Source organism: Drosophila grimshawi, unplaced genomic scaffold (genome assembly GCF_018153295.1).
Source record: "Drosophila grimshawi isolate 15287-2541.00 unplaced genomic scaffold, ASM1815329v1 contig_1367, whole genome shotgun sequence".
NCBI classification, from domain to species: Eukaryota; Metazoa; Arthropoda; class Insecta; order Diptera; family Drosophilidae; genus Drosophila; species Drosophila grimshawi.
In genome coordinates, this window is record NW_025062889.1 from 2,362,259 (window position 1) to 2,388,692 (window position 26,434).

The window sequence follows — 26,434 nt, forward strand, 5'->3', positions numbered from 1 at the left end:
ATGTCCGACGCAGCGTCGCGCGATATAAACGATCTGTTCGACGACATTGTGCTGACTGAGGAGAAACACGCTCGCCAGGGCTACGAGGAGGGCATCAGCGAGGGTCGCACCCAAGGAAATCACGAGGGCTATCAACTTGGCTACGCGCAGGGCGTGCAACTTGGCGCTGAATTGGGTGCCATTTACGGCCAAGTGGTGGCACAACAACAACAACAGCATACGGAAAAAGTGCAGCGCACATTGCACCAGTTGCGGCAACTCATCGAGCAGTTTCCGCGCTCCAACGACGATCCTGAAGCAGATATCATTGGCGCTATTGAACACATTCGCAACACTCATCGACGCTTCTGCGCTCAGCTTGGCAACAAGCAGCAGAAGCAGAGTGGCAGCTTAGCACAAGAGCAACGGAAGGATTACAGTTTCTAGTGGCGACAGCGGCTTAAAAATGACTCCCAACGTAGCAGACTTGCAGCGTTCCATCGATCGTTTATTGGAATATTTGGACCCGCATTGGAAGTTTGTCAATTGTCACATGGTCAACTATCTAACGGACAATCATTGGCTCCAGTTTGTACCCGATGCAGTGCGAGCTGAGCTGCGCAGTGATATTGACATAAATCTGGCCATAGAGAAATTGTTTTGGCACACTGAATGTGACTCACAGCAATTCCCAGCGTTGTCAAAATTTTTAGCTGCAGCCGAGCGGCAGCGACTCAAATGCTGCTCGGAGTTGTTGACAACAGTGGAACAAGTGGAAGAGCTACTGGCTGCAAGCACAGACACGCAGCAGCTAAGCATACGGGAATTTATGAGCGCCAAAAAGTGTCATGAGGTACGTGTTCCTGGCTGGAAAAGAACAGTGTCTGTATAAGGTTAAATGATTGTCTCAATAGGTGGAACTAACCGCGGCATTAGTTAACAAACTCGTCCAAAGTAGCTCAGCAGCAGCAAATTGTTATATTGTCGATGCTGGCGATGGTAAAGGGTATCTCTCGTCGAGATTGGCACTTCAGTTTGGGCATCGTGTGCTGGGCATTGATGCCAATATATCAAACACTGAAAACGCGTTGACACGCAATCGCAAGCTACAGGTATGTTTTTATATATATAAATAATATATATTTATTTCCATTACTATCATTCATTGTTACACTTAATGCTAAAAATGTTTTTTTGTTGTTTTGTGTTAATCGCGCATCTCGCCCTCCTCGTCGTCATCCTCCATGCCTTTAATGTAGAGCACATTGTTACAGCGTATCAGGACTTCGCCTAGATTTCCCGTCACAGAGCCCTCGATAACTTCCTCAGTGTTGGCCAACTGCATATTCATGTAGCCGTCGACGGACACTAGAAATCCTTTGTATTCCTGGCCCCATTTCAATTTGACGAGCACCGGCTTGCCGGTTAGACCATTTAGAAATGGTTTTGGATTGATGGGCATGCCAGCCGACATTTTGGTTTTTTAATTATTATTTATTTTGGTGAAAACTGAAATTCGCGCAAAATATACTTTGCCGGCTAGAAACGTTTTCGCGTCGTGCAAGCAGCAAGAACTGACAGCTGCTTATAGACAGGGTTGTTCAAGCGTCAAGTGTGCAGTGTTGGCAAATGTGTGTGCGGTGTGCTCTGCTCGATAAATAATAAACAGCAATTAAAAATTGAGTAATGCACAGAATTTATTTATCAAAACAGTATAAGGTGTGTGATAAGTGTGCTAATCTATTATTTTGGTTTCATTGATTTACATTCATTAATCCGCCTTTATAACGTTTTCTATTATCAAGTAAGCAGTGTTGGAAGGTGTGTTTCTATCGAATTGATTTGCAACTGTACCTATTCTTTTTTTTTAAATAGCGCGCATGGAATGGTTTAACGGAACGCGCTGATCTGGAGAGTCAAGGAATAAAACCAGCCAGACGCGGCAAAAAGCAGAAGTCAGAAGTGGATAAATCTATAATTACGCCCCCACCGGACAATTATAAAACCACATCTAGATTTATTACAACTGAATTGAAATTGACGGCTCTGATAGAGGAGCACTTCGAGCAGGCCCAGGCAGCCCGAAACAGCCCCCAAATATGTTTAACTGGTCTGCACACCTGTGGAAATTTGGCAGCCACCTGTTTGCAGGTGTTTCATGCCCAGCAGGAATGTCGCATCCTTTGCAACGTAGGTTGCTGTTATCATTTGTTACGTGAACGTTACTCGCAACACGAATTCTTTGGCAATAAAGCCTTGATGGAGCAGCAAACGGATTATGGTTTTCCACTGAGCAACTATCTACAGAGTCGTCAGTTACGCCTCGGACGAAATGCACGAATGCTTGCCGCCCAGTCCATGGAGCGCACAATCGCAGCCAAGGAATTACCCAATATAACACTCTACTATCGCTCATTGCTCGAACTCTTGGTTTGTCGCCATGCGCCCCACTTGAAGAATGAACTGCAAGTGGGCAAAGTGCGTAAATTCAACGGTTTTGTGGAATATGTTCAAAAGTGTGCCGATAAAATAAGTGCCCCTTGGCTTGCAGCTGTGGATGAGGAGGAGCTCCAATTGTTGGAACAACAATACGAACTAGATCGTCATTATCTATCATTGTTTTATCTTCTGCGCATGTCATTTGGCCCGGTTCTTGAGAAACTTATATTATTGGATCGTCTGCTGTATCTCAAGGAACTGGGCTATCGGCACAGTCATCTTGTTGATTTATTTGATCCGGTTATTTCGCCCAGGCATTACGCGATAGTTGCTATCAAGCCTTAGACCACTACAGTGCTTAGAAGCTACATTAATCACTCGACAGATAAAACTTTAAGAATAACTAGCTTATATGATTGTATAGATAGGCATAATGTCTGCAATGTACAATTGATTATAAAATATATTATATGTCAATCGAACGTATTATATGTGTTATGAAGTACGTAATTGAAAAGAAAATTGAGTGGGATGTACAGATTTCGCTTCTGCTATCAGCTATGCCAATGTTTCTACTCAATTTATTTATAGCAGCTATCAAGCTGTTAGCTGTTGTTTTGCTCATAAAACGAGCACTCAGCTTCGACTGATTCTCAATGTGGTTTTAGACGCGTCAATGGTCGGTCGATCGCGCGATTTCAAGGGCAAATTTATTCAAACTATATAAACGGTTAGATGTGTTTTTTGTACATCTTTATTCAATTATATAACAGATTAGTTTGACTGATCAATGTAAAATTTATTTATATCTGATCTTATGAACTTTGAAGAGAATTGTTTTTATGTTCAATCTTCTAAATGATAAGAGCCGCCACAATACTTGAAATTAATAGATCAGTTTCAAGTGTCCAGTGCAGAAAGAAATAATTAAGTTTTATTTCTTTGATAGCAATCAAATATTCACGGCAGACAATTATCTACAACTGCTATAGAAATGGCTTAACGGAGGCGCTTTTTCTGATTGTGGGCGCACTGAGTGCCATCTATTTGTGGTTTCAGCGCAGTCACAGCTATTGGCAGCGTAAGGGAATACCCTATATCCAGCCCACGCCGATTATAGGGAATACCTCGCCGGTGTTTACGCAAAAGAACTCGTTTGGCCTGCACATCTCAGAGGTGTACAATGATCCCAAGATGCAGGACGAGGCTGTAGTTGGCATCTATGTGTTAAACAAGCCAGCATTAGTTATACGCGAGCCCGAACTAATCAAATCCGTGATGATAAAGGACTTTCAACGTTTCTCCAATCGCTATGCTCGCTGTGACCCACATGGCGATGCTTTGGGCAACAACAATCTCTTCTTTGTGCGCAATCCACAGTGGAAGGAGATAAGGTCGAAGTTGACTCCGGTTTTCACCAGCGGAAAGCTGAAGCAAATGTATCCTTTGATGCAGGAGGTGTGTTCTGACTCTTTGGAAATAATTTTGTATTAAATCTCAAGCCGCAAAAATTTCTAGATTGCTGACGATTTAGAAGCGCATCTCGCCCAGCAGAAGACTGGTCAGGACGCCAGTAACATTGTGGAAATCAAGGACACGTGCTCGAGATTCAGCACAGATTCAATTGCCACCATTGCTTTTGGGGTGCGTGCGAATAGCTTGACGAATCCTGATGCTGAATTTCGGAAACAAGGACGAAGAGTGTTGGAGGCTACTGTGGCCCGCAGCATAGACTTCTTTACGGTGTTCTTTCTGCCTAAGCTCGTGTCACTCTTTCGCGTTAAGTTCTTCACGAAGGAGTACTCGAACTTTATACGCAAGACCATCGGCCATGTGATCTCGGAAAGAGAGCGAATGGGAACTATGAGGAATGATTTAATTGATGTTCTTGTGGGTCTGCGCAAGGAGGCAGCCCAGCAGCCCAACAAACCACATTTGGCCAACATTCCGGACTTTCTGGTGGCTCAGGCCGGAGTTTTCTTTACAGCTGGCTTTGAGACTTCATCGTCCACAATGGCCTTTGGTCTTCTGGAGCTGGCCAAGCAGCCAGAGCTGCAGGATCGCTTACGCCGGGAGATCAACAATGCTTTCCTTGAGGAGGGCAGTGGCAAGTTGAGCTATGAGAAAATCAATTCCTTGGAATATCTGTCGATGGTTGTCGATGAGGTGTTGCGTTTGTACCCTGTTCTTCCTTTCTTGGATCGTGAATATCAGGGCATCAAGGGTCAGCCAGATTTCTCACTCAAACCATACTACGATTTCCAACTGGAGAACGGGACGCCTGTGTTTATACCAATTTACGGACTGCAACGTGATCCCAAGGTGAGTTTGAGTTGTCCTAAATCCTCCTAATATTCAGATTCATTACCTTTCGTTCCTTTCAGTACTGGCCAAATCCAAATGTCTTTGATCCCGAACGCTTCTCTCCTGAGAATCGTAAGACAATTGAGGCCATGGCCTATCAGCCCTTTGGTCTGGGTCCGCACAATTGCATTGGCAGTCGCATTGGCCTGCTTCAGACTAAACTGGGTCTGGTCCACATCCTTAAGAATCATTATGTTCGCTGTTGTTCACAGACACCGAAGGACATCGAATTTGATCCGAAGACCGTTGTGCTGCAGTTGAATTCGGGCATGTTTCTGGAGATTGTTAACGATAGACTCTACGTTAATATGGCAGAATAAATTTTATGATATTTTATGTGCCATGGACATTTGATAGATAAACTGCTATCAATTTGTTTGAAGAAATATTTGTAATAATCAAAGTGTTCTTATTAAATTATATTTGTTGTTATTAATTGCAATCTGGCCAGTTTGAACTTTAAGCACCTGGCATTATGTCATACGAATGAACATAAATGTTTTCATTTAACAACCTAAATGCACTTATATTAAAATGTAAAGTAAAATTACTATCTAAAAATATTATATGGCAAGCAGTTCTCCTTCATAAGACGCAAGCTTGTTGGCCACCAATAAAAACCGGCTTAGCTTATCAGTATCAAATTTAATTATCTTGAGAACTTTGAAGCGATTTGTTTTTATTTTCAAATTTCTAACTGATAAAAGCTACAACAATGTATGAAATCGTGCTATTTTATGTACTATATAATTGAAGAAATCTTTACATATGACACTCGTTTACATAATTACTAAAATAATATTTAATTTTTTAGAGATCGCATTGCATTAATATTTTGAATACAAAAGCAAAAACATTTAAATATAAGATTTAGTACCAAATTGACTATGTGTAAGAATATCACTGTATTTGATTTTTATATTTACAGATTAATATTTAAATCAATTTCTCAAAAGTGTAAACATCATTTTATGAACTGTTTGATTAATATACAAATGTACCTACAATGTAATATTTAATGAATACTTTGTATTTCGAGTAAGTTGAGGATTGATTAAATGATTAATCACTTGAGTGCTAAGTAAATAGCCAAACAACAAAGAGTGCTTCAATCAATTGAGCTCGACTATGAGATACCCTAAACACAGTTGCCATATATCTAAAATATTAAAATAAAATTATATGAACTTTCAACTATTTAAAAAAATCAATCTAAATCAAGATATATATATATATATATATATATATATATATATATGTATATATATATATATATATGAAAATTTGTAAAACAATATATGATTAATTTGAGATTGGATAATATCATTCAAAAACTTGTGAAGCCACCATCGTTCCATCTAACCCCAAAAATTTAAATTGGAAGGGAACGTCATATAGAGATTTGAGAAAAATTATAATGGTGCAGAGTACACAGAGATTAAAGCTATAAGCTTTCGCTTTCATTATTATATTTTTGAACAGTTATAAACTTGTTTGTTTCGCATGTTGCTGTGTAATCTTTTGCAAAACGATTGCCTATAAAAACGAGCACTCAACTGAAAGTTATTCTCAATGTTGTTCTAGACGTCTTAATTGTCGGTCGTACGTGCGATTTCAATTTGATCAATTATATATATAAATATATATTAGATTTTGTGGGCTTAAGGATCTGCCATAATATTATCAGATCAGTGTGAAGTTTCCAGTTTTTTAAAAAGAATTATTTTCTGATAGCCCCAAAGAAATGGCCTTAACGGAGGGGCTTTTTCTGATTGTGGGCGCACTGAGTGCCATCTATTTGTGGTTTCAGCGCAGTCACAGCTATTGGCAGCGTAAGGGAATACCCTATATCCAGCCCACGCCGATTATAGGGAATACCTCGCCGGTGTTTACGCAAAAGAACTCGTTTGGCCTGCACATCTCAGAGGTGTACAATGATCCCAAGATGCAGGACGAGGCTGTAGTTGGCATCTATGTGTTAAACAAGCCAGCATTAGTTATACGCGAGCCCGAACTAATCAAATCCGTGATGATAAAGGACTTTCAACGTTTCTCCAATCGCTATGCTCGCTGTGACCCACATGGCGATGCTTTGGGCAACAACAATCTCTTCTTTGTGCGCAATCCACAGTGGAAGGAGATAAGGTCGAAGTTGACTCCGGTTTTCACCAGCGGAAAGCTGAAGCAAATGTATCCTTTGATGCAGGAGGTGTGTTCTGACTCTTTGGAAATAATTTTGTATTAAATCTCAAGCCGCAAAAATTTCTAGATTGCTGACGATTTAGAAGCGCATCTCGCCCAGCAGAAGACTGGTCAGGACGCCAGTAACATTGTGGAGATCAAGGACACGTGCTCGAGATTCAGCACAGATTCTATTGCCACTATTGCTTTTGGGGTGCGTGCGAATAGCTTGACGAATCCTGATGCTGAATTTCGGACAGAAGGACGAAAAGTGTTGGAGGGTACTGTGTCCCGCAGCAAAGACTTCTTTACGGTGTTCTTTCTGCCTAAGCTTGTGTCGCTCCTCCGGATTAAGTTCTTCACGAAAGAGTACTCGAACTTTATACGCAAGACCATCGGCCATGTGATCTCGGAAAGAGAGCGAACGGGAACTATGAGGAATGATTTAATTGATGTTCTTGTGGGTCTGCGCAAGGAGGCAGCCCAGCAGCCCAACAAACCACATTTGGCCAACATTCCGGACTTTCTGGTGGCTCAGGCCGGAGTTTTCTTTACAGCTGGCTTTGAGACTTCATCGTCCACAATGGCCTTTGGTCTTCTGGAGCTGGCCAAGCAGCCAGAGCTGCAGGATCGCTTACGCCGGGAGATCAACAATGCTTTCCTTGAGGAGGGCAGTGGCAAGTTGAGCTATGAGAAAATCAATTCCTTGGAATATCTGTCGATGGTTGTCGATGAGGTGTTGCGTTTGTACCCTGTTCTTCCTTTCTTGGATCGTGAATATCAGGGCATCAAGGGTCAGCCAGATCTCTCACTCAAACCACACTACGATTTCCAACTGGAGAACGGGACGCCTGTGTTTATACCAATTTACGGACTGCAACGTGATCCCAAGGTGAGTTTTGAGTTGTCCTAAATCCTCCTAATATTCAGATTCATTACCTTTCGTTCTTTTCAGTACTGGCCAAATCCTAATGTTTTTGATCCCGAACGCTTCTCTCCTGAGAATCGTAAGACTATTGAGGCCATGGCCTATCAGCCCTTTGGTCTGGGTCCACATAACTGCATTGGCAGTCGCATTGGCCTGCTTCAGACTAAACTGGGTTTGGTCCACATCCTTAAGAATCATTATGTTCGCTGCTGTTCACAGACGCCGAAGGACATCACCTTTGATCCGAAGACCTTTGTGCTGCAGTTGAAGTCGGGCATGTTTCTGGAGATTGTTAACGATAGATTCTACGATGATAGGGCAGCTCAAGCTTTGTGATATTCTAATCTGCAAATGATTAGTTTTAAGCATTTTTGATGATAATAAAAGAAAATAATTTTTATTATGAAAGGTAAACAACTGATAAGCTTATCAAATGTGGCTAGACAGGGGTCTTTTTGTTATATAAAATGTTGTTTTTTGATTTATTAAATGTTGATTACATTTTGAGTGCTTTCAAGATATGATTATAATATAATTTAATCGGTTGGGTGTCTGACCTACCCTGACAGCTGCCAATTCGGCCTTGATTTTGACGAATTTGCGCTTCGCGTGTGTTGCAAATATTGTTTTTACAATAATAACAACATTAGTAACAAGGCACACAATCTTATTATTTAAGTGCCATTTTAATATCGATTTGATTTGATTTGCGCAATTTTATCGGTGTAAGATAAATCAACTAAAACGGCAATAGTTTAACTTATTTATACACTTCACAACAAATAAATTGAGAGGAGAGAACTGAAACTATACAACAACTGGAGGAGAATATCCCGGAACCCACATCGTTTTAATTTGGTGTAATTAGGGCGATTCCGATCCGGTATTTGAACTATGTTAAGGAGAATTTCTTAATTGCTAATTGCTGATCGCAAATCGTACTAAAAATTAAAGAGTTAATCATGTTTTTAGAATCAATTTCTAAATAGAAGGAAAACTATTTGTAAAAATTAGAAAGCAAGTCAGCAGTTCTATTGAAAAGAAAAGTATTTCTAGAAAGTGCAAATGCGAAGTGTCATTTTTAGAATAAATCCTTTCTAAAATGTAGAAAAAAGTAATGAAATTGAAAGGCTCGTCTTTTATATTAAAGTTCAGTTGGCATTGCCGCAAGATCGTCGGGTTTTTAATATAATTATTTGATTTTGGTAAAATACTAATGTTTATTGATAATATAAGCAACAAAAATATAATGTTAGAGTTCTCCTTCTACGCATATGAAAACACACTGAAAAATGCACATATTTGTTATAAATTAAAAAAGCAGTTTAACCTGAAATAAAAAAAAGATAAACCCTAATTTTAGCAATATACACTCTGAAAAATAATAATACCCTTGGTGCCGAAAGTATAACAAACGAGCTGAAATCTTGTTAGATAAGTTAATGTGTTATTGTATGACAGAATCAAGTAACTTGATTATATTCAGTGAAGGGGGCGAACCTTCAGACTCAACTTTCCACTTGGAGCACTTTCAACTACATCTTCCACCACTCATTCAAATTGTGACACGCAAACAGTCAATCAAAATTCGCATTTTGCTGTTAGGTAATTTAAAATGACAGCTCACGCAAAACTCGAACTTAGTTGAAAAGCATTCGTTGTGGCGATCTAAACGAACTCCACTCCCACATCCCGCAACCCACATCCGACATCCCATTGAGTGAGTAAGTTGAATTAAACACCCAAGGAATCGCGCACCAGCCGCAAATGTATTCCACCAGCGGCTTGTAGTATTATCGCCTTGGGATCCAGTTTCATGCGTCGCTGTGTACGCTCCGAGGTGGTCACCAGATGATTCCTCAGCACATAGACTAAGCCCACCTTGGCCAGGAGGAAGCCATAGCGCTCCCCAATGCAACCATGTTGACCCAGTCCAAAGGGCATATAGGTATAAGGAGTGTGCTCCTTGCGATTACGGGCCGAGAAACGTTCCGGCTGGAATTGTCGTGGCTCCGGATAGTACTGCAAGGCAGAAGGGTACAAGAGAATTAATTAGATTACAATTTGTTAAGACTGTTGGGCTTACCTGCGGATCCATGTGCAGACCATAGGCTGGTATATAAATTGGCATGCCCTTGGGCACCCGGAATTTGTGAAAGGGCGCCAGCGAATAGCCATTGTCGCTGGTGCATTCGCGATCGAGGAACGGCAATGGTGGATACATCCGCAACACCTCCTGCAATGTCATTTGCATATACTCCAAGGATTCAATCAATTGTTGCGTTACGCATCCACCACTGGCAATCAATGCCGTCTTGATCTCCTCTCGCAAACGTTGCTGTACGCTGGGATTCCTGGCCAGCTCGTACATGGCAAAGGCCATTGTGGATGAGGAGGATTCGAAGCCGGCGGTAAAGAAGAGCACTGCCTGTGCAACGAGGATATCGCCCTCGAATACAAATTGATTGTCGGCATTTTTGGAGCTACGCTTGAAGTCAATGAGTAGATCGATTAGATCATTCCTTGGCTGCTTCGATTTCTCCCGTTCAGCAATCACATAGTTGATGGTCTTGCGCATGAATGCAGTGGGTTCAGCGGGCACCACCTTAAAGCCCAAATAGGGCACCAGTTGGGGCAGGAAGAAGACCAAAGTAAACTCAGCGGCACGCTTCCAACTGAACTCGAAGATGGCGCGTCCATGTCGTCGAAATTCACTATTCGGTTGAGTGAAGCTATTCGCCTGGACACCGTAGGCAACCGTGGCAATTACATCTGTGGTGTAGAGAGCACACAGCTCCTTGGCCTCTAGATCGAAGCAGCGGGCTCTCTCATTGTGCAGCGGCTGTTGCCTCAAATACGCATCCAGATTGCAACCGACCTCGTTGATCAGCGGGAACATATGCTTCAGGCGAGTGCTGGTAAAGAATGGTGATAGCTTCAGACGCACTTCCTTCCAAGCCGGATTCTTGAGAAAGAATATATTCTGTGAGCCGAGCGGATCCCCTTTGTAGTCCGAGTTCGAGTATCGATTGGCAAACTTGGGAAAATCCTTGACCATAATCCGTTTGATCAGCGCAGGATCGCGTAGAAGCAGTGCTGGCTTGTGGAACACATGAATGCCCACAAAGGGTTTATCCTGGGCATCCGGATGATTGTAGAGTTGTGCAATGAAATCCGCCGGATTGCTCTGCATGCTCAACAGCCCACCCAAATTGCCCAGGAACAGCGACGGTTCCAATTGTGGCACATCCTGACGTATCCAATAATCGTAGTGTTGTCGCAGAAAATAATAGCCACTCACCAGGATGATGATCAGCAGCAGTAGCAGTGTTCCAAATGCCATCTTCGCAATCCGAGTGGGATTCAGCTACTGAGTTCTAATATTTCAGAAAGATCCATTGAGGGTTTCGGCTGAAATAGATATCTTTTAGGGTTCATCTATGGGTTCAACCGTTTTCCTCAATGAATGTGTTTTTTTTATTGTTTAGTTGCGTTTTGTTTCTGACCTTGCATATTTCATAATGGGTAGCTCATTTATGTAATAGATGAAGTGGATAACAAGTTTTAGGAATAGAATTTTTATATATAAATAAATACTGAATAATAGAAAAACATCGCCTTGAGTTTTAGATATTCGCCATACTTTTGGCGTCAGAGGAAACTCACCTTGTTATTCAGAAAGTATATTTTCAAAAACCAGGTTATTTCTTTTATTTATATCAGGTTACATTTTTCGAAAATATTGAAAAAATATGTTTAACTTTCAGGGTTTTTTCTTCATATGTGTACAACGAGAACTCTAAAATGGATTTATTTGTTGCTTATACAATAAATAAACATTAGTTTTTGAGGTTTTGAACTAGACTCAATACGTAATTTTTTCTTTAAATTATGGTCTGCATTTTATTTAAAAAAATATTTTCTATTATTAAGAAAAATATTTATTAGATAAGAATATATTTTTATATTTATATATACCAAGTAGTATGATAAAAAGACATTTTAGATTAATAATCCTCCAAACCCTTCTCCTTACAGTCAGTATGCTGCATTTCATCGTACCAGTTTTGCTACTCCTGATATTCCTTTTTATCTATCTGCATTTAAAGAAGAGTTATAGCTACTTTCGTCGCCATAGGCTGCCTTATTTGCCGGCCTCTGTCTGGACGCCATTGGGTCATCTCAGGCAGCTGCTCCTGCTGCACATCTCCTTTGGCGATCTCTTCAAGAATATTTATGCAGATGAGCGCATTGAAGCGGAGAAGCTAGCTGGTTTCTTTGTCTTTCAAACACCCGCTTTGATACTACGCGATCCGGAAATTATACGCTTGGTGCTTGTCAAGGATTTCAATAGATTTCTCAATCGCTATGAAGCCGCCGATGCTGGACATGATGCGATGGGTGCACTGACTCTGCCACTGGCCAAATATCATCAGTGGCGTGAGAGTCGACTGTGCATGTCGCAGCTCTTTACCAGTGGACGCATAAAGCAGCGCATGTATCCTTTGATCCTCGAGGTGCTACACGATCTCGAACAGCATCTGGAGCGGAATATGTGTGGTCAAGCGGAACGTGTGTTGCCCCTGAGTGAAATGTGTCAACTCTACACGACGGATGTGACTGGGAAACTGTTCTACAGCTGGAATGGGGCAGGATTGCGGCAGAATCAATCGCAGTTGCGGCAACAGGCCAAGCAGCTCTTTAAACCCGACTTGATGAAGTTGCTCCATTTTATGAGCATCTTCTTTTTGCCACAATGGACAGGTTGGCTGCGCGCGAAGGTCTTCTCCACGCCATATGCCAGATTCATGAGACAATTAGTAAGCCAGCATACCAAATCCGAGTCTGGTGATGATCTCATTGATCATCTGCAGCAGTTGCAAGGCCGACGGCCGGCCAAACATTATGTTCATCATGAGGATTTCATTGCCTCGCAAGCGGGCATCTTTCTGCTCGCTGGCTTTGAGACATCCTCAGCTCTGCTGGCCTTCACCCTGTATGAGTTGGCCAAGCAGCCCAGGTTGCAGCAGCGTTTAAGGCAGGAGTTGCACTCAGCCTTTGGTGACTCTTTCAACTTGAGTTATGAGACAGCTGTCAAGTTGCCGTATCTGAAAATGGTTTGCCTGGAGGCACTGCGTCTATATCCCGCTGCTGCCTTTATCAATCGAGAATGCACCCAACCAGAAGGTTTCTCGCTGCGGCCGCGTATTGATTTTGTGATACCGTGCGGCATGCCAGCCTATATATCCATATTGGGCCTGCAGCGAGATGAGAAGGTGAGTGTGGAGTTGACTTTTACAAATCATGGAAATCTTTATCGAAATTCTCAATCTTCTTTTTTTAGTACTGGCCGAACCCTTTGCACTTTAATCCGGAACGTTTTGCACCGCAGCATATCACACAGATTACGCCCATGACTTTTATACCCTTTGGTGCGGGTCCACATGGTTGTATAGGCAGTCGTCTCGGTTTGCTGCAGTTGAAGCTGGGCGTGGCTCACATTTTGAAAACATATCGCGTTGAGTTCTGTGCTCAGACAGTGCCCGAAATACGCTTTAATCCCCATACCTTTATGCTAGAGTCTTTGGATGAGCTGTATTTGCATTTCTGTCGCGATCCCCTGTAGTATTACCTAATACTATTATATACTATCTATAAATTACTTAGTGGCTGTGATATACTTGTCATTCATCAGTAGACTCCAAGTAAGTGCGACATACTTTGTTATCCAATTAGAAATTGACACGAGAAAATCGAAAATCACTTGAAACCGGTTGAAGATGCACGCAAGGCCAAATGTATATACATATATATATATAAATATATTAAGTAAAAAACCTCAGGTAGTCGCTTTAGTACATTATTGTTTCAAAGTATAAATTATTTTTATTCTGTTCGTTACATAAATAATTCAATTCGACCCTGTTCCAAAGTACGTTTTCCGCTTGGTTTCCAATCTGATTGTAAAGTTTTTTTTTATTATTTTATTGCTTATTAGTTAGGATGGTCGAGTTTGCTTAGCTTCTCCTCGATGTCCTTGATGCGACAGCGTACCTCGGGCGCCGAATCGCGTTGAAATTTGGCCAGATTCGATTCAAAGTTCTGCTTGAGCAGCGCCAGCGTGGCCTGATCTCTGCTCGGACTCAATCGCTTGATCAGCATCAAGACAATGTTAAGCGCCTCTTTCTTGAGGCCCGTATGGGGCACAGCGGCGGCAAGGGTGACCGCCGCAAGGACATCACTGCAAATCTTCTGCACGATCGCTTCGCGTGTCTGCAGCGGTGTTGTCTCCGTTTTCGGTTTCTTTTCAAGATTATTGCGCTCCAACGGCAACTCGGGCAGCTTGGCTGCCTCATCGAAAATATAGAGGCGCTCAATATACTTGGTGAGGGCAGCCAGCAGGCTGACCTGCACCGGACGTGTGCTCTCGCTCAGAATGCTGGAGCAGTTCTCTGCGAAGAAGAGCTGATATCGATGCTGGGTCTCAATTGCATGCTTGGGCCACGATTTGCCCAAAGTCTCCCAGACGACCTCCTTCAGTTTGTTGAGCGTTTGGGCGCGTTTATTGCGCTCATCGGCTGTTAAATCCTTGCTGGCATTGCTGCAGCCAGCCAGCTGATGATCATCATCATCATCGGAGTCGGCGGCGCGCAGTTCCTTCTTCTCTAGCAGATACCAGATCATGTTGTAGATCTCCTCAAAGCGATCGGCCTCGAGCACATCGAGGATGTCGCCAAGAGCCGCCAGTGCCATGGTGCGATATATGGGCTCCTGTTTGCGTGCCTCACGCATCGCAGCCTCAATTATGTTGCCACAGATCTCGTGCTGGCGATCCAGATTCTTACAGAGTGCAGCCAGCGCCTGCAGCAATCGCTCCTTGCCTTCAAATGTCCGTCCTTGGAGGCCACTAAGCAGCAGCCGGATTAGACGCACACGATCCCCCATCTCGAGGCTGTGGCTCAGGCGCATCGCAATATTCTGAATAACATTGGCCGCCTGCGATTTGCGTGACCAGCTGGCATCGGTCAGCGACGACTCCAACTTGGGTATGATCACATGCAAATTGAGACGGATGCCCGCATCACCGGGACTTATATCATTCCACAGATCCTTCCACAACTCAATGTTGGCCTTGTTCTCCTCGTTCTGCTCCTCGTGCATGGCAAAGAAGATCAGCGGCAGCATACAGTCCATATAGTCCTTGAGCAGCTCATGATGACGCTTGTTTATCGATTGTATGGTTAGCGCTATGGAACGATTGCTCGGCTGCTCCATATACAGCTCGTCCAGCTTGCCAAATAGATTCTTAATGGATTGTTCCTTTGTGGAAGAGAGAAATTATTTAGGTACAGATCAAATAATCCATAGTAATAATAATAATAAATAGAGAAATAGGAGTAGTAATGGAAGCCAACTTACCTTGGCCAGACCCATCAGATGTCCAATGGCGCTGGCATTGTATTTGCGCACGGTGACATTGCGATCTTTGATGCCGCCAAAGCAGGCGCCCAGATATTTGCCCACCAACGGCGTCATCTCTTTGCCCAAGCGAATGCTGACCTGAAAGCGGAAAGATGTTTAAATGTGACGCAGGAAAAGTAGATACATTTTAAGGAGTGAGCCTCACCAAACAGACAAAGTGAGCACAACCAATTTTGGTGCCCAGATTGACGCTGGTCTTCATCAGCTCGAGCAGTTCGGGCGTCATGCGTTCCAGCACCTGGTAGTCAATGAAGCGCACACACTTGTTGATGGTCTCCATTGTGTGATGCGATTTGGCTGCCTCCGCACGCAAACTGTCTACCGCTTCCTGTGCCTCATTGTCCGCACCCAGACGTGTGGACACATACGATAGCTTTGTGTTCTCCAACTCGCCGGTGGCGCGCAGCAGACATGGTATGAGCGTGGCCAGATGTGGGGCAATTAGAGCACCCGACGATTCAATCATTTCCGAGATGGTCTTAATGCTGACATTGCGTATATCGGCGACTTTGTGGCCGACGCCCGTCTCCAGCAAATAGGGTAGTATCGAAGCAGCCACAGCTGTGCCAGATTTGCCATGCTCCGCCGATGCAGCCAGCACACACAGCTTGCCCAGAAATGACGCTGTGCCATGTGCCGTCATGCGTGTGCCCTCGTGTATGTCGTCCATGACGCGGAACAGCTGAAACCAGAGCTCACGCAACTCGGGCTCGGGCGGCTCATCCACCTCCATCGTATCGGGTGTAACGCGACGCGGACTGTTTGGAGTTGCTGCAGTAGTTGTGGGCAACTGTTCCTCGGTGCGCAAACGCAAACCATTTGGTCGCTTCAACAGATCCCTCACGGCCAGGCAGCAGGCAATCCGCACACGCCACTCCGTACAGGTTAAATTATCGAGTAGTTCACGTAGTATTTCCCAATAATACTGCTCGGTTATCTCCTTGGAATCGCTGACAATCGTATCCCAAATGGATATCATCGAATTCTGTATCTTTGGCGTCGGATCGTATTTGTAGCGATATAGACGCGGTATTATCTTGCCCAGATATGGCTGCATCTGTTGACGTGACTCTGCTGAGAGCGTTTTCAATCCAAAGGCGGCGCCCAATTTGCTGGTCCAAGCGGCATTGTGATTGGCCAGCTGCATAAACTGATAGATCATGTCCGGCTGATTGAGATCGTTGGCGAGGGAGCAGAGTTCCTTATACGTCGTTATATTGCCACCAGTTGGTGTCTTTCCCAACATGCCCTCGGCAAATAATTCCGTATCGCCAGCAACTTGATTCACCTGCCGTTTGCCACCAATCAATTGATCCAACAGAGAATTGGCCAACTCCGTTTGACTGCCGGAATCCGAGAGCGAGTAGACCAAGCCCAAACCGCGAGACGCCACATCCTGCACAAATTCTATAAGGTCAAAGATCAAGATTATAAATACGAGTTGCAAATTCTAAATGTGATCCCAACTTACCGCTATCATCGGACAGCAGCTCGGTGAAGGCGAACTGCAGCAGTTGTTTCTTGCTGAGCACTGCTGGACGATTGCTGCAGTGCTTTACGACGGCCAGCAGCCACACCGAGATGGCCTGACGTGATTGAGCATTCGGTTCGGGCACCAGACGAATCAAAGCATTCAGAAATTGCTCAAATTCCGCATCGGTGCAGTGTAGATTCTGGAAATTCTCTGCGGGCACACCACGATTCACATCATAGCCGCACAATGTGATCACAATGGCCTCCGAAATGGCAATATTGAGTGCAGCATCCTTTTGCACTTTGGCCAACGTGAGAAACTTATCCAGATTGCGTTTGGTAAAGTGTGCACCATCGCCAATAGCCAAATAGCCCAAACATTTGGCAGCCTCCTCACGGATCTTCTGGCGGAACGAAGTGCTGCGCAACAATTGAAAGACGACGCCAAAAATTATCATCTTTGTGGAGGCCTCAATATTCTTGAATTCGGCCAGCTCTTCGTCATCGTTGTCATTGTCGTTATCGTTGCACTGCACTTGGATTTCCACTTGAACATTGGGTATCTCCACCGTTTTGCCAATCATCGAGGTGCACTTAACGGCCGCCGACACAAGCAGCCATTGAGTTTCGCACAGCATTTTAGCTGGAGAAGATTGCAGATTTAGAATTGCAAGTGACAGATTTAGAGTTCAGTTCCTTCACTCACCAATAATCTTGACAGCATTGATAAACTGCGGCCACTTGCCGTAATCCTTGCTAGAATTCTGCTGCTTTAATTGCTCAATTTTGCGATTGAATGCATGACCCAAGACCAAAAGCCAGCCATGCTTGTGCTCCAGCGATTTCTGGGTCAAACTGGTCAGACAATCGCCCACCTCCGCATCGAACTTATCATCGGGCAACCCATAGGCCCAGAGTATGCCGTAGACCTGGGAGACATTAGCGCGCATCGTTTCGGAGACATCCTTCAAAGAGTTGCTCAACGGTTCAAGCAGATGCAGCTGCTTGGGTGCAAATAGCTCCGGAGCCGCATTCAACAGATCATAGAGACACAAGAGACTCGACTCAGCTGCAGTTGGAAAGAGAATTATTGAGTTAAGAGTAGAATCTGGACAGACAGCAACTAACTGCGCTTCGCCTCGACGCCTCGTTGCACGAATAGTAGATATTGATGCAGTGTATTCGATGACTCATCCTCGTCATAGTTAGTAATTATGTATTTTCGCAATTCATACGTATGCTTCTCATCGCCCGGAGCGGCAACAACGCCGGCTGAATACCACAAACAGAGTCGCAAATAATCTAGCATCTCCTCATAGACCTCCAAGCTGTAGGGTAGCTTGGTACGGCCATAGATAACGCAAGCGTTGCTCTTCTTCAGTCGTTTATTGGCCATGTCATGAACATGGGCCATCATCACATGAAAACTTGGCAACACCACACGTCGCTGCTCCAGCGACAGATGATTGAAATCACTGATGGATTCACTTGTGTGCTGCTTGCCCGTCTGCTCAATCGAGGAGAGCATGCTGTAGTTGACATGATCTTTCTTCGAAGTGCCATACAGATAAGTTGTGACATTCTCACGCAGTGAATTGCTATAAGCAAATAATACATTTAATTCATTTACAATTCGTTAATAAACTCCGCTCACCGTTCGCCTGCAATGAGCAGCAGTAAATAGCGCGCCGGGGCATAAAATTCTGGATAGCAGCTGGTGAGGAAAACGCTCGTCACATTCTGCACAATTTGTATCTTGGACTCGGCATTATCCAGCAGCATCGCGAGCAACAGATGCTGCTGTCCATCCAGCTGCACTTCACACGACTCTCCACTGTCCACGTCCATGGCATCCGATTTGGTTTTGGTTTGCCAGGCAAATGCGGGCGCCATCGACACCAATGCCTCGCGTATGGAACTATGCAAGTCTGGTGTGCAAGTGGCCAAATTATTAAAATAGCCCAACACCAACTTCAGATCCTGACTAACATCCTGGGGAAAACTGCGTGCGTGTTGCGCCAATGCCGAATATGCTGCATTCTGCACATCATTCGGTTCAACAGTGTCGCGTCCAATTACCTTGGTGATGCCAGTGAGCATCACTTTGGATACTTTGGACACAACGTCGCGTGGACCGCTGTAAATTGAGAATGGATAATGTATAATTTATAACAACTTTCATATTTTAAATATTATTTAAACTCACTCTCTCAGCACCAACTCTGTGAATTGCAGCGCGAGCACTTTGCACTTTTGATTCGTGTTGGTGCCAAAGAGTCCATCGAAGATGACCTGCAGGCCCTTGCCCACATTGATGGCCTTGCTGCGGCACTTGATTAGATATTGCAACAGTTTCTGGCGCACACGAGCGCAACATGGACGTGTCTGACGCTCCGCCAACTGGCACTGATTGCCAATGAAGAGTGTGTAGAGCGGTGAGGTGAGCACTGCACTATTAAAATCCAGCATGGTACACAATTTGCTCAGCTCGGCAATGGCAGGCGTTGCAACACTAAAGCGTGTATCTGCCGAGGCGACGACGAGCAGCACAAAGATCTCATTGTCGCTAAAGACGCTGGCGCAGAGAAAACGCACAATGCCCTTCTTGATCTTCTCCAGCTCCTCGGCACGCCAATTGTTTGCAATGACACGCTTAAAACTATATGGACTTAATCCAGGCGGCACATCCTGCTCCTGTGTGATGCCGTACGGCAGCAGCAGCACATCCTGCAGCAGAGCCAAGAAACTGCCACTAATTGCAGGCTTATCCTCAAGCTTAAGCAGCTCTGAACGCTGTGCCGGATCGTCGGGTATTTTCATGTCACACAACACGGGCAGCAGCAGTGTGAACAGCTTATCTTGATAGTTCTCCAGATTCGATTCACAGCCCAAGAGTTTGGCGGCCAGCGCTGTTTGCTGCTCCAGCGGCAGCCGCGGAAAACCCATGCTAATAAAGATGATGGCAAAATTCTTTAAGAATGTGGTGCTATCTTTGGCCGCATATTGCTCAAGCAGAGCCTCCACCGGTATCTGGACCTGACCACGCGATGTGATGCGTCGCTTAATATGTGTCAGCACCTCAACTACCTAATTGAAATTGATAACAATTTGTGTCAATTTTTCGAGTACAATTTTTGCATAAGTTTGTGCAGAGTCATGCAGCAGTTGCCGGCGGCGATGTCTCGTTTTACCTTTGTGCGCACCACATTGTGGGGCGAATTGATTTTGAGTATGACGGGCGTCAGGAACTTGCCGACAGCTATTTCCAGCTTCTCATCACTATCCGCATTGCCCAGACGAAGTAAAACGCGCTCCAGGAGCTCTGCGACAAAAACAACAAAAGATTGCGAAAAAATGTTGTAGACAGCTTTGTAATTTACTTGCGTCTGCCCAATTCTCATAGTTTTGACCAAACTTGGCTTATTCATATATTTTGTGTTTCTGACTATTGTAAATCTATTGTATTTTTACCAATTTCTGCACCAGAACCCGCTGTTTCCATTTTGCTTATCTTTCTTTTCTTTTTTTTGTTTAGCGTCTGGCAGCGTTGCCAGTGCAGTGCAACAGCTGAGAATTAGCAGCGTTGCCCCACTACCAGAATAGCAAGTCATTCGTTCTGCTTCTTACTTGTGCAATGTTTGAGGCGCGCAATTTAAATTTCGAATGATTGCTAAAATTTCAATTGAAATTCGAACTATTCCTAAAAAATCCACTTTCAAACAAGTAAATAAGTTGAGCAATTGTTATTTTAGGCGGCTTTTATTTTTATTTCGAACTAACGAACAGAATTATAAGCTGTGAAATATAAAATTCATTTTTCCAAGTCCACGTTCACAATCTGTAAAAAATAATATAACAAGAACATTAATAAAAAATATACAATTTCTTGGATTTGCGAATAACTGTTGATAAATTTCAGTTTTTTACAGTTTCTGTAAAAAGAGTCAAGGTTCTTCAGCAATTTGTTTTATGAAGACCGTCATGATTTTATCATCAGAATACAAGCATTAAAATATGAATTCAACGAGGATAAAAGACACACCTTTTCAGAATTCGTCCAACTGCTGCTTGATAATGCTGAAATGAGACTCGACAATCTACACAGAAAATATGATTAAATTTACATAGGTTTTTTTTTTTGTTTTATTCAAAAAGAATAATGCTACAAATATTGTTTTCTTCCGCAGTGGTTGGTTGTCCTTCACTTAAAACTTCTTGAAGCTCTTCTTGGCGCCCTGACCCTTGCTCACCTTCAATACGTTGAAGCGCACGGTCTTTGAGAGCGGACGGCACTCGCCAATGGTGACGATATCGCCGTGCTCAACATCTCTGCAAATGCAAGAACAGAAATGAATGTGATTAAAATGTGCAACTCGAATAAGCCCATTACATTTTTTGTGAATATATTTTTACGTTTTGCGTAAAAAGAGTCAAGTTGCTTCAGCAATTTGTTTTATGAAGACCGTCATGATTTTATCATCACTATAAATTAATATTAAGTGCTGCGCTTATTGCTGGCTGGGCGAATTCAAAGTTAAGTTAAATCTGCAGTTTGAAGAGTTGCCAGATTGCGTAAATAAGCGCAGCAAAAATGGCAATTGGGTGAGTAAAATATTTAAACAAACCTGAATGCGGGTGAGCAATGGACGCTCATGTTGCGATGACGTTTCTCAAAACGACTGTATTTGCGCACAAAGTGCAGATAATCACGTCGAATGACAATAGTGCGTTGCATTTTAGTTTTGCGCACAACACCAGTCAAAATGCGGCCACGAATTCTCACATCCCCCGTCCAGGGACACTTCTTGTCAATGTAAGTACCATCGATGGCCTGTGAGAGAGGGATGGCATTAGTTTTAGTATTTAATAAATTTAACAGAATTTAACAAAGGTTTTCTATTTTTATTTCTGGGATTCATGCATACCTCACGTGGGGTTTTGAAGCCGAGACCAACATCCCGGTAGCGGCGGAGCACCTTCTTTTTGGTGATGCCTGGCTTCACCTTACGGTTTAGGTTAACACCGAACTGCTTTTGGAAGGCGCGCTCGTTCTGATTTTTAGTACAAATGGAGTGTGGTGCAGGTGCGGATTGCAGGCAGGATTTGGAACAAAGAACAACACAGGGGGGCACCAAATTAGTTCAATTTTGCTTTGGGAACTCTTACCTCGGCTGGCGTTTTAAAGCCCAGGCCAATTTGACGATGCAATCGCAAACGCTTTTTTGCATTGACACTCTTGCGACGCGTTGTCGGCACCGCATTTTGTTTGCAAAACGCACGTTCCATTTGCTACAACCAATCAAAATAAATAGCTATTCCACATTTTGTGTGTGTTGTGAGATATTCAGCATGCCTAAAAGTTTGGTTAGGTTGAATGCTCGATGAGCTGAGTTGTAAATTTGTCTTTGCCAAACAATGCACTTGCAGTGCTTGTACTGTAAAAATTATTGTCTGGGTGTACTCACAACACACTTAACTTCACAATTCACTTTGGTTGTATCATAGTGTAGCGCATTAAATGCTGTATTTTATTTAATTTCGAACACACTTTTGGTGCCTTACCTGATCAGCCATGTTGGAGCAAGAGGAAAGAAAGAGCACGCGTTAAATTAGAGATGAGCGTTATGCCTATAGTAGTTACTTATCGAAAGTGCTGTACTGCGATATTTTGTGTAACCGTGACTGAATTGTGGGAACAGTGACGAGTAGATATATGTGATGTTTGTTTTCGATTTTTACATACTCTGAGAAAACATAAGAAATACTATATTTTATTGGTATTCACTCATTATTCACCGTGACATTGAAATCACATTTTAAAGTACGAAATTATGAAATTGCTGCACATAGATATGCTTATCATATTGAACATTTTAACTTGCGATATTTTAATAAATCGATTAAATATATCGATTCTATGTATTCTATACACAGTTGGTTTCAGCCTGAGCGCGCTTAGAAATTCTATTTGAAATGCAGAAATATGAGCAGGGTTGCTTCTAGTCTTCGTGCGCTCATTTCAAAAGTATCATTGCCTTAAAGCTTTAATCTCTTAAGTTTTTTGCCGCTTCATCGAATCTTTTGTGTGCTATGTTTGCATTTCAGCTGCTGCCGCAAAATTTGCTCAGCAATTGACCTTGTGACCATCCTGACATTGACTTTGATTTTTGCAACATTTTAAACCACAGTCAAGCCAGGCTACTTGAAACTTGAGTGCTTTTAAAAAATGTGTCTTTTGTGCGTTCTCTTTTTTTGCGCTGTTTTAGTATCATTTTTAAGTGCGACACAGCGCTAAAGCTATACAGTCTATGGTTATGTCTATAGTTATACATGAAAGACCAGTAAAATTAAAAGAAAAAAAGAGAAAAATGCGTCATCGCCTTTTGCTTGACAGTGAAGCGAAATATGTCGGATTTCAAACTAATGAGAACATAAACATGTGCAAGGCACACGATTGCCTTGAAAGGCGCTTCAAGGCGAAAACAGATGCGCTCGGCGTTTGCAATAAATCCGTTTACAGCTAAACGTCAAGGATGCTGGGCTCAGGGAGAGGCAGAGGCGGCGGCAGAAAATGGCTTTCTACCAGCCTGCCTGCAATTCATTGCCATTGTTAGTGCGGATATGTCTGCAGCATAAAAAGAGAGAGAGAGAGAGAGAGCGAGAAAGAGAGAGAGAGAAAGAGGCTCAGTTTCCCGGCTCTAGGTTCGAGGTGACCTTAACCTGCAAAATTGTAGGGGAAGCGGCGGCTGGGGCAGCTCTGGGCGTGGCATGCGTTGGCTGCTGGCTGCTGTCAAGGATTTTTTTGCTGCTCCAAATGTCCTTACTCGTTGGCAAGGTAAAATAGCTGCATTGCAACGGCCAACGGCAATGAAATCCTTTTTCGGTGAAGGTTTCATTTTTCACATAATTTAGGTAAAAACTAAAAATGCTTGCCGCAATTCAACACACACACATTTTAAATTATGGCCGCGGTCTGCTGCAATTTAAACAATTTTTTTTTGTCATCAAGAATGTAAAATAAAAAGCTTATAAGCTTTTGCAGTTATTGTGATTTTATGTTAATTATTGTTGTGCGTACTTTTTTGTTGTAAATTGAAAAAGTTTGATGAGCCGAAAGTTTGTTTTCGTGCAAATTGAACAATATGAAGCCAGCACATTGGAATTTTCGATGCGCGATTATTACAGAGGATAATGAATTAATTCTGGGGTAACAATTGTTAGCAATTTTGAATTTTATGTCAAATGTCTTTTGTTCGAAAAGAATTATTAAATAGATAAAGTATCGAAGGCTTTAAGAAATTTGCTGAATTATTTTTATAAATTTAAAAATCTTTCATGTAACTTTGTGTTAATATATATTTAAAAATAATAAACGATTTGTAATATTTTCTTACCATTTTAATTAGTCTTTGAATTTATCTAGATATTTATTTAGTAATTACGCTTAAGCTAAATTGAAACTTCAAACTAAATTATTATCAACTCTTAAGCCAAGGGCTTCAAATTTTTAAGCTGACTAATGGAAAACGCTGCTTAAACTCAGCTTTTTAGCGCCCCTTTCCACAAAAACACTTCAAAACGAATTATGAAAATAATTTTCATGGCTCATGGAAGACAATGACAAAAGATGAGAGAGCAAAAAAAAAAACCCAAAAAACGAATGATGACGGCATTAAGTGTGCAGCTTAACGGTACATTAGGTAAACAGTGTTGTCAACTCGACTGCCGCAACAACTAAAAACAACAACAAAAAGTGTGTACACACATAAAACTTTCAAGTGTTGCCTGGCTTTGTAGTATGCGCGCCAAGACCATTGACCCTGTTAAGGATGTGGGTTCAATGGGGGGTTGCGTTTTTATTTTGGGGTTGCTCTTAAGTGGGGGTGTATGCACTGTGCGGGTGTGTGTGTGAGGGTAGGTGATGGTGGTTGCTTTTGTAGAGCTCTTCTCCGGTTTGTTGTCTAAGTGTGCGTGCATTTGAAAAGTGACCGAGATAATTTTTGGCATGCTTTGTTTGGTTTTACTTTTGCTGTGGCAAACACCACAAAAAGAAAAACCCATCTTTCAGGCCCCTTTCCTCTCTCTGAAAAACCTCATTTCTTCCCTGCAGCCACCACCAGTTAGTCCATACAATTTTGATGAGCAGCAGCTGCTGTGTGCTGTGGTTTAGCCTTAAGTTTGGGTTCGGCTCTGTTTCTCTTTGGCGCACACTCATCTGGCCAAAATTTCGAAGGGGGGAGGAGTAGGAGGGGAGGGCGAGAGAGTTTCGGTTTGTAGTACCTTCATCAGGGCCCAAAAAAACAAACGCAACGAAATTATTATGATGCCAAGAGCTTTGAGCTGCCTGAATTGCTTGCGAGGCTGGTGTGTGTTTCTACCCTTCCCTTCTTGAGGGGGTATTTGAGTTTTGTTGTGGGACGAGTTTGTAATGCATTAGGGCAGACAATAAAGTGTATAGGTTCTTGATCAGCATTACTAGTCGACTCGATACAGACATGTCCATCTCTCTATCTGCTTTTATGCGAAGTAGTAACTCAGCTTAAAAGTTTTCTTGATGATATTTAATATAGGTACCTATTGTTGTATAAAAAACTTGTTGTTTTGTATTCCAAACCAAACTCACTTAATATATGTTTAATTCTGCTCTTAACATAAATTATTACATAGGTTACATTATTATACATAGGTTAACTATATAATTTAGCTTTATTATAAAATAAAAACCGATATTTATATGTAACTAGGTTGAGTCAGCTCTAAAAGGATATTTAATCTTCGGCGTGCCTAAGCCATTCTTTCTTGTTTTTGGTACATTGTTGCCTACGGCCTATAGTTATGTACACTTAAAACAAAATATTGGATTAAATGTACTATAAGAAATGAGAAAACAACCAGCAATAGACTTTTTTAAACAACAAACTATTCAACTTTGATCAGTGGATTGCTATTCGTTCTCATTAATAACTTTAATTTAAATAGTAAAATTTGTAAATCTTGAATCTCTTTTATACCAAATAAAATTCTGGAATAGTTGCATGAATAGCACACATATTTTTTTACTGTGTGCGACAACTGCCTGCCCACCTGCACTGAACACAAATATTCCATTTCTGTCCCGCTTCCAGACGTCCCTCCTCTCAACACATTTCCTCCCCTCACCTCACAGGCGACACATTTATTGTGGGCCTTTTGTAAAAAGGGTTGGCTGCTGTAATTATGCTAATTTCTGTATACATAACATTCTCCGAATACAAAAACACACAAACATATATATATATATATATATATATATATATACTTGTACAAATAAATATTAGGGGCGCCAGAAGAATCCACCCTAGATACCCAAACCAACTATTAGCTTCTTTTCGTCTGAATAGGCACTGTGTGGCATTTAAAGCCTATAATTTTTGGAAAGCAGCGGAAATTGCTTAAATTATTCAAGCCGATATCCGGTAAGAGGAAGAGGAGGCGGAATTCAAAGTGAAAACTCAACTCAGCTGCGGGTTCGAAAAACCAAATAACACACTTATTTACATAAGTAAATGGATTGGGCTTTTCTTTTACTTTTCCTAAGCAGAAACACAA

The 26,434-nt window shown here is 42.5% G+C and overlaps 9 protein-coding genes across 11 annotated transcripts; 5 read left to right on the forward strand and 4 right to left on the reverse strand.

Moving 5' to 3' along the window:
• LOC122322355 (protein LTO1 homolog) lies at positions 1-426 on the forward strand. The gene has a single exon (XM_043216365.1). The coding sequence runs from the start codon at positions 1-3 to the stop codon at positions 424-426; it is 426 nt and encodes a 141-aa protein (XP_043072300.1).
• A 19-nt stretch (positions 427-445) lies between these two features.
• Positions 446-2,900, forward strand: LOC6569087 (methyltransferase-like protein 25). Its single transcript, XM_001995103.3, has 3 exons — positions 446-832; positions 894-1,091; positions 1,855-2,900. The coding sequence occupies exons 1-3, from the start codon at positions 446-448 to the stop codon at positions 2,761-2,763; spliced, it is 1,494 nt and encodes a 497-aa protein (XP_001995139.3). The 3' UTR covers positions 2,764-2,900.
• Positions 1,095-1,522, reverse strand: LOC6569088 (small nuclear ribonucleoprotein F). Its single transcript, XM_001995104.3, has one exon. The coding sequence runs from the start codon at positions 1,451-1,453 to the stop codon at positions 1,187-1,189; it is 267 nt and encodes an 88-aa protein (XP_001995140.1). The 5' UTR covers positions 1,454-1,522; the 3' UTR covers positions 1,095-1,186.
• A 174-nt stretch (positions 2,901-3,074) lies between the features above and the next one.
• Positions 3,075-5,450, forward strand: LOC6569086 (cytochrome P450 6g1). The gene is made up of 3 exons (XM_001995102.3): positions 3,075-3,876; positions 3,937-4,740; positions 4,803-5,450. The coding sequence occupies exons 1-3, from the start codon at positions 3,613-3,615 to the stop codon at positions 5,100-5,102; spliced, it is 1,368 nt and encodes a 455-aa protein (XP_001995138.1). The 5' UTR covers positions 3,075-3,612; the 3' UTR covers positions 5,103-5,450.
• A 902-nt stretch (positions 5,451-6,352) lies between these two features.
• On the forward strand, positions 6,353-8,299 carry LOC6569085 (cytochrome P450 6g1). Its single transcript, XM_001995101.2, has 3 exons — positions 6,353-6,991; positions 7,052-7,855; positions 7,919-8,299. The coding sequence occupies exons 1-3, from the start codon at positions 6,527-6,529 to the stop codon at positions 8,225-8,227; spliced, it is 1,578 nt and encodes a 525-aa protein (XP_001995137.1). The 5' UTR covers positions 6,353-6,526; the 3' UTR covers positions 8,228-8,299.
• A 1,167-nt stretch (positions 8,300-9,466) lies between these two features.
• On the forward strand, positions 9,467-13,806 carry LOC6568995 (probable cytochrome P450 6t3). Of its 2 annotated transcripts, none has more exons than XM_001995099.2 (3): positions 9,467-9,615; positions 11,930-13,167; positions 13,236-13,806. In XM_001995099.2, the coding sequence occupies exons 2-3, from the start codon at positions 11,935-11,937 to the stop codon at positions 13,515-13,517; spliced, it is 1,515 nt and encodes a 504-aa protein (XP_001995135.1). In that variant the 5' UTR covers positions 9,467-9,615; positions 11,930-11,934; the 3' UTR covers positions 13,518-13,806. The 2 variants fall into 2 exon arrangements, with proteins under 2 accessions (XP_001995135.1, XP_043072299.1); XM_043216364.1 differs by having other exon boundaries at positions 9,467-9,611.
• LOC6569084 (probable cytochrome P450 6g2) lies at positions 9,595-11,239 on the reverse strand. Its single transcript, XM_001995100.2, has 2 exons — positions 9,978-11,239; positions 9,595-9,913 (listed from the first exon to the last, which is right to left on the reverse strand). Exons 1-2 carry the CDS (start codon positions 11,232-11,234, stop codon positions 9,626-9,628), a joined length of 1,545 nt encoding a protein of 514 aa, XP_001995136.1. The 5' UTR covers positions 11,235-11,239; the 3' UTR covers positions 9,595-9,625.
• Positions 13,739-20,390, reverse strand: LOC6568994 (proteasome-associated protein ECM29 homolog). The gene is made up of 10 exons (XM_032741141.1): positions 20,318-20,390; positions 20,038-20,168; positions 19,053-19,933; positions 18,501-18,983; positions 17,975-18,444; positions 17,553-17,915; positions 16,845-17,489; positions 15,519-16,780; positions 15,311-15,451; positions 13,739-15,211 (listed from the first exon to the last, which is right to left on the reverse strand). The coding sequence occupies exons 1-10, from the start codon at positions 20,346-20,348 to the stop codon at positions 13,886-13,888; spliced, it is 5,733 nt and encodes a 1,910-aa protein (XP_032597032.1). The 5' UTR covers positions 20,349-20,390; the 3' UTR covers positions 13,739-13,885.
• A 196-nt stretch (positions 20,391-20,586) lies between these two features.
• LOC6568991 (40S ribosomal protein S11) lies at positions 20,587-22,493 on the reverse strand. 2 transcript variants are annotated; one of them, XM_032741143.2, is made up of 5 exons: positions 22,409-22,493; positions 21,772-21,897; positions 21,472-21,677; positions 20,889-21,175; positions 20,587-20,684 (listed from the first exon to the last, which is right to left on the reverse strand). In XM_032741143.2, the coding sequence occupies exons 1-4, from the start codon at positions 22,418-22,420 to the stop codon at positions 21,052-21,054; spliced, it is 468 nt and encodes a 155-aa protein (XP_032597034.1). In that variant the 5' UTR covers positions 22,421-22,493; the 3' UTR covers positions 20,587-20,684; positions 20,889-21,051. The 2 variants fall into 2 exon arrangements, with proteins under 2 accessions (XP_032597034.1, XP_032597035.1); XM_032741144.2 differs by lacking the exon at positions 21,772-21,897 and adding an exon at positions 22,013-22,135 and having other exon boundaries at positions 22,409-22,471.
• Positions 22,494-26,434: the final 3,941 nt, after the last annotated feature.